Source organism: Brassica napus, chromosome C7 (genome assembly GCF_020379485.1).
Source record: "Brassica napus cultivar Da-Ae chromosome C7, Da-Ae, whole genome shotgun sequence".
Classification (NCBI taxonomy): domain Eukaryota; kingdom Viridiplantae; phylum Streptophyta; class Magnoliopsida; order Brassicales; family Brassicaceae; genus Brassica; species Brassica napus.
Genome location: NC_063450.1, coordinates 25992572 through 26003820, shown reverse-complemented (window position 1 = coordinate 26003820; position 11249 = coordinate 25992572). Strand labels below are relative to the sequence as shown.

Genomic DNA, 11249 nt, shown 5'->3' with positions numbered 1-11249 from the left:
CAATCGTATATCAAATAGCCTAATAGATTTCTAAATTTTTTTGAGACGAAAACTATATTAAATTGACATACCGTTATCGAAATAGTCTTAAAACTGGTTTGTAGTCAACTACAACCCGTCTTTCGTAAGTTCCCTTCTATCTGTTAATAGAAAAAAAAATGTAAGAATTTAGTAATTCAAAATTTCTATCGAATAAAAATAGACTATTGCGTACCTTTCACTATGAAATATTCTGCAAAACTTGTTTGTAGACAACATTCGTTGTCTTTGTCTGCGGCTTCCCTTGTTTATCCGTTATTAGGATTTTTAATCCAGATCTCGACTTTACTCTCGAAAGTGCAACGTATAACTGGCCATGAGAGAACACTGGTCTAGGTAGAAACAAACTAACATTTTCCAGCGTTTGACCTTGACTTTTATTGATAGTCATCGCAAAAGCCAATGTAACTGGAAACTGTCTTCGACGCATTCTAAAGAGAAACTTTGTGTCAGGTGGTGTGACGAACATTCTCGGGATCCAAACTGCCTCTCCGGAAATATCGTTGCCCGTTATAATTCTACCTTGTATCACATGGGGCAATAACTGAGTAACAATCAGCCTAGTACCATTGCATAAGCCATCCATAACATCCATGTTACGAAGACACATGATAGGAGCACCAAGCTTTAAACAGTGTCTAGGCAGTCTAGCGACTTTAACACTGTTCAAAAACTCTGTAGGATATACCACATTTTCTTCTATGTCAACATCAGATGGAATAATGCTGTCAGAGCTAAGGTAAACCTTCTCTTCACTTGAAAGCATTACATCTAAATCATTTTCTTTATAGACATATAAACAGTTAGTAGAACATAAGAGTTAATGATAAAAATTGTTACCTGGCAACTGAGAAAGCATGTAATCATTTATCTTATCCACTTCATCATTTGTGGGAGTCAGAATGGCTCGTTGTCTATACAAATCCTTATCTGTTGACGTCCGAAAAGATTGTCCATAAACCTCTTTTGCAATAGTTTGAATAGGATCTTCTCCACTGTTTGTTATCAGCAAATCCGTAGAGATGTCAATCTCAACTTGGCCGTCGTTAGGCAAATTTATTTTTTCATCTCCAATATCCAAAATCCATTTTGAGAAAGATTCAAGCTCTTTTGCTGCATCATCACTAAGACCAGCAAGCAATCTCATGTTTTTTGTTAGCTTCAAAACTTTGCAGTGCTCCCAAAGATATGACGAATTCAGAGCCGCCAAAACAGTCTCTGCTCTACCTCCTCCAGGTATAACCGGTAAAATCTGTCTGAAATCACCACCGAAAACAACAACTTTACCCCCAAAAGGCTTGTCTTCAGAAGATCTAATAATATCATGCATACTGCGATCCAAAGTCTCGAAACAGTGCCTGCTCATCATAGGCGCCTCATCCCATACAATTAGCTTTGCCGCTTTAACCAGTTCTGCACGATCTGATCCTGGCTCCATTTTCTTGCAAGTACCGAATTCATCTGCGTCTATCGGAATACCAAATCTGGAATGTGCAGTTCTACCTCCTTCCAACAATAATGCAACGATTCCACTGGATGCAGTATTTAGGACAATTAGACCTCTAGATTGGATGGCTGATGAGAGTGCTCTGTATACGAAGGTTTTTCCTGTGCCTCCATAACCATAAAGAAAGAACACTCCACCTCTATCATTTAAAACTGCATCCAAAATCTGGTTGTATACTCCTCTTTGCTCATCTGTTATCATCGCCATGAGTCTTTCATTTTCCTTAAGCTGATCTTCCACAACATATTTAAGCTCATCATCTATAAGGCGATTGCCGTTGTAACAGCCAAAATCTTCTGGGTTTGGCATGTGCTTCCATTTTTTGAGGCTACGACCATTGCTGAGCAAATAATTTTCAATCTCAGTAAGAGCAATATTTTTGATCTGCTCTATGGTCAAGTTCATATCTGCAAGTTTGATAATTTTATTAAATAATTGAGTTAGATTCTATATAAAAAATATTTATTAAAAAAAATCTTACCAAGTTGTCCCGTTTCTCTCCGCTTCTTGTAAAGGACATCTTCGGTAAGATACTCCCAAGTAGTCTCCTACACAACATGAGGCTGAGATAAGCAGTTGGATACCAACATTCTCGCAAAAAGCTTCCGAGTATACGTGCCAGAACTATAAAAGCTGGCATCTTTGATAGCTTCTATGTATTCCTTGTCATCATCCATCAACCCTAACGCATAGCAAGCTTCTTCGAATATAGCATATAAAACACGATCAACTATTCTTATATCCTCGTATGATGTAGACCCTCTTACCCAATTTAGCAATACTCTTAAGAAATATATCTGATCACATGATGGATGAATATGCGCAATCCTCCCTATTGCAAAGTCTCGTTGCCGTGGTACTCATTCTCTCGTACTTGATTTCCAAACAAATTTGGTTGGAAATTCGGCATATGTCAACCCTCTTGCCTCTGGGTATTTTCTGTTTGCTTTGAACCAGGCAAGAAACATGGATTGGTTGACCGTCTTTTTGTTGAGAACACTCTCTATAGGTTCATCTTCATCGTAATACACCATCTCCTGATCCGGAAGATGAAATCCAAGTTTCTCAACAGAAGTAGTACGATAATGGGTAGGAAAAGCAAGAATCCGCCACGACGACTCGTATGCAGTAATATATCTAATTAAGAAATACGAAAACATAAATTAGTAGTGATGCACCTAAACCTTAAAATACGAAATACACATTTAAAGAATAAAATTTAATAATGGTAGGATTTACAAAAATATAAAATTTTGAGAGTTATTAATTTAAAGACAATTTCATTCTCGGGATTTATATTTAAAAAATACAACACAAGTGATAAAAACTGAAAGAATATTTAATTTATGATAATCTATATTGTTTTCAATTTATAGAGAATTTTTTTTTTCTAATATTAATAGATAAGTAATTTTTTATGTATGATAAATTATACTTTTATATATAGTTGGATAAATTCTAAATAAAATGATAGATAAAATTTATTTTAAAGAACAACAAAACGATAAAAACATTTGTGTAGGTTTAAAAGCATAAATTTTTATATGTGATATCATTAATTTAGAATTTTAGTAGGACTATTATAGGGGTGGGCGTTCGGGTATCCATTCGGGTTCGGTTCGGGTTCATTCGGGTTTCGGGTTTTCGGGGTTAAAGATTTCAGCCCCATTCGGGTATTTCTAAATTTCTGTTCGGGTTCGGGTCGGATCTTTGCGGGTTCGGTTCGGATTCGGGTCGGATCTTTGCGGGTTCAGTTCGGGTTCGGATAACCATTTAAATGATTTTTAAAATTTTAAAATTCAATATATAGTTTAAATTTCTCAAAATCTGTAAATAAAATACTATAGTACATATAAATTTGAATAACATATGTCAGAATACCTAAACTTAACATATAAATTGGTTTGGTTTGAATATTTTGATAGAGAATCAGTAGATATTTAAACTATTTTTGGTGTTTTGAGTATATAATATAGCTATTTTAGAAATTTACTTTTGGCTATTTGTATATATTTTCAAGTATTTTAGACAACTTAAAAGTTTCTTATATATTTTGGATGTTTTTAATATACATTAAATCTAAAAATAATTAATATAGTTAGATATATAAATCTATTTCGGATACATTCGGGTACCCGAAATACTTCGGTTCGGGTCGGGTTCAGTTTCGGTTCTCTTAATACCAAAATTTTGAACCCGTTCGGATATTTAATCAATTTCGGTTCGGGTTCGGTTCTACTTTTTTGGATCGGGTTCGGTTTGGTTCTTCGGATTCGGGTTTTTTGCCCAGCCGTAGGACTATATATTTACCCAATATTTTTATAATATTATTATCTTATAATTTTATTAAATTATGTCTTATTTTACATTCGTCCAACATGGGACCAGAGAAATTAATAAAAATATAGTTTATTAATATATTCCTATTTAATTTATAGTGTTTCTACCGAAAATGGATTACTTTCAAAAGAGCTTGTACTGAAAATCAATTTCTTTAATATACCAAGTATTAATTTATAGAATTTATAATCTGTAGACACTAAAAAAAAGAATTGCTTTAAATATAATAATACATGCAGTCGTAATATGTTTTGATTTCGTCAATGATGCCATCTTCATCTTCTCTATCCATTGCAGCTGAAGCATAATCAGGTCCCTTATGGATATACTTGAACAGATACTTAACAGCCCGTGTTTGGACGCACCACTCGACATTCATATGCGCGCAGTATCGAAGCATGAGCTCTCTGTTGTATGGTACAACATGACCATTGTCTAATCTGATTCCATTTTTCTCAATAAACCTACCATCAAGCCGACGCATGTAAGCTGGGAATCCATTTGTGTCAATCGATGTCCTGATGTTGAGAGGTTTCGGAAACATCTTTGAACATTTACCGTTAACCATACATACACTATCTGTTGATCACATAATCATAATAGTTAAGTAAACCGCAGACATTTGGCAGGCGCAATTTGATACAAAAATAAGGGTGGTTACCTTTCAACACACTGAGCTTGCCAAATCGCTGAACGCATATAATAGACTTCTCCTGGATGAGGTTTTGAGTAGCATCATGTAGAAAGATAACATATTTACCCCACAGATGAACCGTGAGGCGATCAGAACTGCAATAAAAGAAAAGAAAAAAACACCTAATTTTTTTTGGCAAATGTGATACTATGAATAAGCGCTGATTCATTTTTAAGAAAAGAAAAACCTACAACTGATTCTTGAGCTCCAGTGTTATCTTTTCAGTGTCTTTTCCATTGAGAGAAACAATCTCCAAAATGCTGACCCCAACTATTTTACCTATGACGTCTAGAAAAGATAATCGAGGGAAAATATCAGTCCAAAAATGGTACGGATAGATATTTAGAAACAGAATAAGCGCTTAACAGAGAATCTCATCCAAAACATGTTTTAATATACTCACCAACCAAATACTCAGTAGCAACCAACCCATCCAAGATATCACGGAAAGCAACTGGTTCGAAACCAGTGAGTGGGCGTGGGAAGAAATCACACACACAAACATGGGTATTACGGCGAAACTCAATCATGTATGCATGTTTGCTGGTTCGATATGCACCTCCCGATTGGACAACTGAAAAAATTTCAAAATTTTCCAATACCCTTCTTTGAGCCTTGGCTCATATGGTGCTACCAAAGCACTACTAATAGAAGCATGAATCTTATCTCCCTGCAAGTTAAAATTTCATATTAGGGAGAAATCTATAGGGAACTGATAATTAATACTTTGGTATACTAAAGTCTATGAAAGTGTATATCTTACAAAGGAATCGCATAGCACCAACTCAATTGTATATCGATCAGCTGCGATAAACTTTTTCCAAAGATGGATAATCTGAACATTAATATGACATATTTCTTTGTAAGGTTCGAGCTTTGAAACTGTGCTGTAAGTAGACATCTCTATGATCAGACGACAAAATTAGGTTATACGACCCGTTTAGGTTGAAATATGTGTTGTTATATAAACGTTTTATTATAAATGGTGTGTTCGTCAAGGTTGAAAGCCATATTGTCTGAAAATAAAAGCAGAGTTGACAATGTTCCAAAGCGCAATGGGAGATTTTCACTCGCCCTTGATTTTCTTTTGACCCTGTTTCTTCTTGACAGAGAGTTGATCCTCAGCATCATTTTCTTCCTCTCCTTTGCCTTTTCTTTTAGACACAGGAGTTTCTGAAGAACCACCAGAACCATCGGAAATCTCGTCGGAGCCGAGCAACATCAAAACCTGAAAAATAAAGAGAATTGCAGAAAATATTGGCTTAGGTGTATCTGTCAAACTTAACCAATAATATCCAGTGTATTACCGGTTTATGAGGCAAAGCTGCAAATTCCTCAATCATTTCACGATCATCATTAGCACAACGAACAAGATACTGAGAGCTCTTTCCTCTGATGTTATCAGAATCAACTGAAATTTCAAAAAGCATTCTCTTGCCAAAGAGGTCGCTAACTGCTTCTGGTAAGAAGTCGGGATCTTCATCCTAGCATAAATAAGAAAAGTACAGTTAAACAAAAGAATGTTGTTAGGCAAATTAATGGCAGCTGTTAATTTCGAAAACTACCTCATCGTACAGTTCTGCAGTACACACAGTCATCTGAGCGTTGGTATCAAACAAAAGAAAGTTTGCCTCACCGGAATCGTCTTTAACATTGGCAATTAATTTAAACCTGAAACCAAGAAGACTTTTCTTTCAATCTTATATACATTAATAAATTCGTTGGGTACTAATGAAGACTATAATACCTGGATACGACGTTGATGTGTTCTTTATCGCAGGTATTGCAGTAGAACAAAGGACGCATATCGTCATCAACATTGGTTGTAGGAAATACCTTTTTGTTGCAGTATTTACAACTTAGGTATTGCCATCCACGTTCAGCATCAATACTTTCAATAGTGGCCATGGTAACAAAAGTTCCAACCTATTCGTAAATGAAAAATAAAACTTAATAAACCTAAAAATGATAACAAAGGGAATTAAATCACCAAATATGAGAGAGAAAATGGAGGGCACAACATGTTTATATACCAGAGTACTATCAATGATCTCTCTTATGGTTAGCCTTTCATTAAGAACAAAAAACCTGGCACGAACAGATGTAGCAGTACCAACAGATGGCACGAACAGATGTAGCAGTACCAACAGACCATTGGGTGTTATCGTTGTTTGTAAGAGCAAGAGAATCATTAGGGAGACTGCACAATCAAGTAATACATCCAATCAAAACGTTGTAGTAGGTTGTGTACAAAGAAGAAATATAGGATTAGGTACCAAAAACTGAAACTGGAGGAGTACCTTGCTTTGAACTGGTCAATCAAATCCAGTGTTGGGTTGAGCAAAATATGGGTTGAATTATACCCGCTAGATATGGAGTAAGCACCTACAATATTTAGATTTTATTAACAAGTTGTGCAATTAAACATTTTAGAAAGTAAGTACTTTTATATCCCTTTCCACTCCTTAACAGAACAGAACCTGATAACACATAATCATTGTGGACATGTTACTATCCTGTAATCGTATACTTGTTTAGCATAACGACTCCACAGAGTACACATCATCTTCACATTACTGTAAAATATAAACTTAAGTTAGAAAACATAATATAGATGTTTAGCTAGCAAATAGAAGAAAAAGATAAAGAACTTAAGTTTACTTCTGGTCACGTAACTCAATCAAGAGCCTGATGTTATCTTTTTCTTTTATCATTTTGTTTTCAAGAGACCCAAAGTTAACTATTTGGCCAATAACATCTACATAACCAAAAAAAAAAATCAAACACAAGTATAAGAAAACCGAAGGAATATTAAATTTAAATTTTTGACTCACCAACCAAACAGCTATTATCAAGCTTTCCACCAAGAATATCATTGTAATCCGCCAAATACTTCTCGGGAACTTCACTTGGAAAATCATCAGCTTTTCCAACAAAAGTTGTCTGAAAAAAGCCAATTTTGTACGGATGTGTGGTTGTCCAATAATCACCAAAAGCATCGTACACTTTGAATAAATGGACGACCACCGCATCGCCCTCGGTTGGCCTATCTTCATACTTCTTGATGAGCTGTTTACCAACTAAAGCATGAATTCTTGTCCCCTGATTGAACATATAAAAGTTATATGAGTTAGACCACTTACTTTCGAAAGACGTGATAATAGAATAAGAAAGTATGAAACATTATTGCAACTGTAAATTTGAGTTCAATGTAAAGCAAAAATAAAATAAGAGACAATTCTGAGTTGCTAAAAATGTAGTAATATCATTACTTACTTCTTTATCAACGACAAACCATTTCGATGGTGTTTTCGGATTCTTTGTTATAATTTCTCAACAAACGAAGAATCTTAACTTCAATACGACATGTATCTCTACGCGGTTTTAATTCTCTAACATAAGAAACTCTGTTTTTGGGGGCTAGAACCATTGCCATTGTATTTTTAAAAACGTTGAGTAAGAGAAATACGTTTGTATTGACATCTCTTTCGGGTATCCTTTATATATACTCTACCTTCCTTTTTTGATTTCATAGGGGGATATTTTTTTAATAATAAATGAGGATTACAAAATATTTTACATAATAAATAATGAAACAGTTTAAAGAAAGATAGTAAAGTTATATATTGCCATAAAATGATTTGCAATAATTATGAAATTAAATTGCTCAAGTAATTCATATTCAGAATAAGGTAGGTTATTAAAAACGAATTAACAAATTTACATTTAACCAATGTAATAAATATGATATCAAGTTGCGACATTAAATTGTGATTCAAAATAAGGTAAGTTATTAATAAATGAATTAACAATTTAGAAACATTAAGGTAAATTACATTTAAACTATCATTGATGTATTAATAAACTTGCGCAAGTGATCCTAATTAGGTAAGTTGAGCAACTTGCACAAGTAATTTAGGTCCGCACCTTGTGTCTAATTTAGGCCTTTAACTAAATTTGTTTGTCTAATTTAGACCCATACCTACATTAAGCTAAATCTAGGGCCGTTTATATTTTTCCAAGTAATCGAGGCCCATAACTAATTCTTAATCATGTCCGCGAATTAACTAATCTAGGTCCGGGAAATGATCCCACCAAAGTGATCCACTTATATCAGCAGAACAGATTTCAACTTCTACTAAAGTTTATTTCCCAGGTTTGAGCTCATGGCTTTGCCATTTATAGAAGGTAAATAAACTATAAATAGCAATCCAGGAAGAAAGAAATAGAAGGAAGTACCTCCAAGTTTCTCATCTGTTTCATGAGTGTTGTTGTTCTGTGTCGTCGCTGGGCTTGGACTAAAGAAGATAAAGCTTGGCATAGATGGGAGTGTTGTTATCCGCAGCTCACCCACCAAAACCAGAAGCTGGCGGTATATTGTTGTTATCCGCAGGTAAGAAAGAGGAGAAAGATGATCTACAATCGTTATCAATCGATTCCTCTAACTGCCCCATGCTTAAGATATAGTCTTGCTCCCTATTAACTTTGACTCTGTGGAGAAAGAACATCCACCACTCTCCAACCCTTCATATCCAACCCCATCTTGATCATAATGTCCTTGTCCTCGCTCATATAACTGCTCCATCCAAGAGTGAGCTGCAAGACAAATCTTCATTTCAAAATAAGGAACTTTCAAACCAAGTCTTATATTCTATTTCAAAGACGTACCTAAAACACCATCAGCCGTTAGCCTCTAGGAAGGATCAACCCAAAGCATCCCACGGATCAAATCCTTGGCATATCGCGTTATATTACCACACGGCTCAGCAGAAAACCTCAAATCTGCGGCCCTGACAGCATAAAAATCTTTGACATCGTCTTTCCCCAAAATGGAGGCACTCCACTGAGAAGAATGTAGAAAATATATATTATCAAAAAAATATGTATATACAAAGCCACTGTTGGAATAGAAGCAGCAAAGACAGAGAGCTAAGCAACCCCGGAGAGATTCATAACTACACTTCCGAGTGGTGAAATGAAATCAGTCATATAAACGGAAATGAGTTAAAACGAAATTGATTCTAATCCCCAAATCCAATTAAACCCAAAAACCCTAGTCCCCAAATCCAATTAAACGATCTGAGATGAAAACCGTGCAATCTCACAAACATACCCCTATTAAACGATCACGGTTCGACTTCCACACGGATAACGCGAACTCCAGCGACTTTTTGTCTTCGATCGTCATCGCCTGCTGGATGATTGCTGAACCGAGTTTGTTCTTGCAAATCTCCGGCGGCTTTAGGTGTCGCAGAAAAAATAGATCGAAGAAGGGCGAGGGAGGGACCTGGCGTTGAGGCTGCTCGATGATTGCTGAATCAGAGAACATCCACCACTCTCCAACCCTTCACATCCAACCCTTCAGCTCCGATTTCTCTGATTTCGATCGACCTTCATTCACTGTTCCGAGAACTGATATTACCGATCCACCTATCGAACTTCTCTGGTTCTGCTCGGCCTTCGATTCACCATATCAATTTAATCCCCAAATCCAATTAAAATGATCAAAGGGAAACCTTGAAAAAATCCCAACTTTTGGTTCTTCTAATCGACAAAAGAGATAAGCGTAGTGTTTTGTCTTTATTCCTTGAAAGTGTTTGGAAACCTAAATTAAGTAGTTCTAGGTTAATTCTTTCCTGATGATTTTTTTTTTAAAAAAAAAAGAAATTATCAAAAATCAACCAATAGAATTAAGAGAAATTTTCTGAAAAGTTCTGTATGATTGCCGCCTACTTAAAAACGGACTTGGTTAATATATGATATAATTGACGTATTTTATCGACATGGTCAACGGATTGTTGTATTTTCTATAATCTCTCTCTCACACACACAACATACACATTAATATTTTTTTGCACAACTCGAAATATAAATCTTAAAAGATACTACAACTTTTCAGTAGCAATACAGCCTCAAAAGTATCGGTTTCTCTATTTGATTCGTATACAACTGTTTTGCGTATTGGGACAGTACAATCATTATGCTACCAGGAGTATCCAGATCAGCGTGTCTATGTTACTGACCAAACATTATGTTCCTGGAGTATATACTCCTATAAAATTATGAAGTTGAGTCGTCCTCGGAATCAGCATCACGTACTCTATTATAGGAGTATATGGACTTAAGTTTGAGTTTGAGCTTTATGATTATGATTGTTTGGCAAACCAAACTTTTGATCTCAATTAATACGATACCTACCTACACGTGGCAAGTTTGTCACACGCCTTTTTTTTTTTTTTTTGTAACCACAAGTTTGTCACACGCCTATATGGCTCTTCTTCTTCTTCTTCTTCTTCTTCTTTTAAGGTTAAGTTTTCAAATAACCCGTATCGCTAATTTCTCTATTTGCGTGTGCTGAATAAACAATCTTTTTTTTTGAACAATTTTTTTTTAATATTATAATACAGGTTTCTGTTTTTAGTTTTATATTGAAGACAATAGAACATTTTGAAGACGTAATATTGTGTCAAACAAAGCTTTTACAAACTCGATGATTGAGTAACGAGAGACTGGACCACTTGCCTTCGATTTCACTTAGATTTTTTCCCTTAAGGATGAGTAGCTTTCGTTGTTTCCATTTGATATCATTGAATTTATTAGTTAACCCAAAATGGACCACTTGCCGCCTTCATTTTCATTTGGAGTTTTACGGATACCTTACGCCTTGCG

At 35.2% G+C, this 11249-nt stretch overlaps 2 protein-coding genes across 4 annotated transcripts; both read right to left on the bottom strand.

Moving 5' to 3' along the window:
• Nucleotides 1–220: 220 nt before the first annotated feature.
• Nucleotides 221–5110, bottom strand: LOC106408721. Its single transcript, XM_048764103.1, has 8 exons — nucleotides 4984–5110; nucleotides 4772–4868; nucleotides 4548–4675; nucleotides 4120–4465; nucleotides 2473–2683; nucleotides 2028–2094; nucleotides 880–1953; nucleotides 221–822 (listed from the first exon to the last, which is right to left on the bottom strand). Exons 1-8 carry the CDS (start codon nucleotides 5108–5110, stop codon nucleotides 221–223), a joined length of 2652 nt encoding a protein of 883 aa, XP_048620060.1.
• A 409-nt stretch (nucleotides 5111–5519) lies between these two features.
• LOC106369941 (replication protein A 70 kDa DNA-binding subunit B-like) lies at nucleotides 5520–10176 on the bottom strand. 3 transcript variants are annotated; one of them, XM_048762720.1, is made up of 12 exons: nucleotides 9694–10175; nucleotides 9249–9423; nucleotides 8820–9176; nucleotides 7415–7682; nucleotides 7242–7338; nucleotides 7061–7156; nucleotides 6881–6965; nucleotides 6614–6780; nucleotides 6328–6506; nucleotides 6146–6251; nucleotides 5888–6064; nucleotides 5520–5808 (listed from the first exon to the last, which is right to left on the bottom strand). In XM_048762720.1, exons 8-12 carry the CDS (start codon nucleotides 6770–6772, stop codon nucleotides 5647–5649), a joined length of 783 nt encoding a protein of 260 aa, XP_048618677.1. In that variant the 5' UTR covers nucleotides 6773–6780; nucleotides 6881–6965; nucleotides 7061–7156; nucleotides 7242–7338; nucleotides 7415–7682; nucleotides 8820–9176; nucleotides 9249–9423; nucleotides 9694–10175; the 3' UTR covers nucleotides 5520–5646. The 3 variants fall into 3 exon arrangements, with proteins under 3 accessions (XP_048618677.1, XP_048618678.1, XP_048618679.1); XM_048762721.1 differs by having other exon boundaries at nucleotides 7111–7156; XM_048762722.1 differs by having other exon boundaries at nucleotides 6694–6780; nucleotides 6881–7156; nucleotides 9694–10176.
• Between the last annotated feature and the right edge of the window lie 1073 nt (nucleotides 10177–11249).

Bases quoted from the DNA above. Each gene is read 5' to 3' on its own strand.
- LOC106369941 (XM_048762720.1), bottom strand. From the start codon at position 6,772: ATGATTCTCTTGCTCTTACAAACAACGATAACACCCAATGGTCTGTTG. The intron at 6,507-6,613 runs GTATATAAACAT...ATTTACGAATAG, and splicing joins AGATCATTGATAGTACTCTG to GTTGGAACTTTTGTTACCAT. The intron at 6,252-6,327 runs GTATTATAGTCT...TCTTGGTTTCAG, and splicing joins CACATCAACGTCGTATCCAG to GTTTAAATTAATTGCCAATG.
- LOC106408721 (XM_048764103.1), bottom strand. From the start codon at position 5,110: ATGATTGAGTTTCGCCGTAATACCCATGTTTGTGTGTGTGATTTCTTC. The intron at 4,466-4,547 runs GTAACCACCCTT...TGTGATCAACAG, and splicing joins CAAGCTCAGTGTGTTGAAAG to ATAGTGTATGTATGGTTAAC. The intron at 2,095-2,472 runs GCAAGAGGGTTG...CATGTTGTGTAG, and splicing joins CAAACAGAAAATACCCAGAG to GAGACTACTTGGGAGTATCT.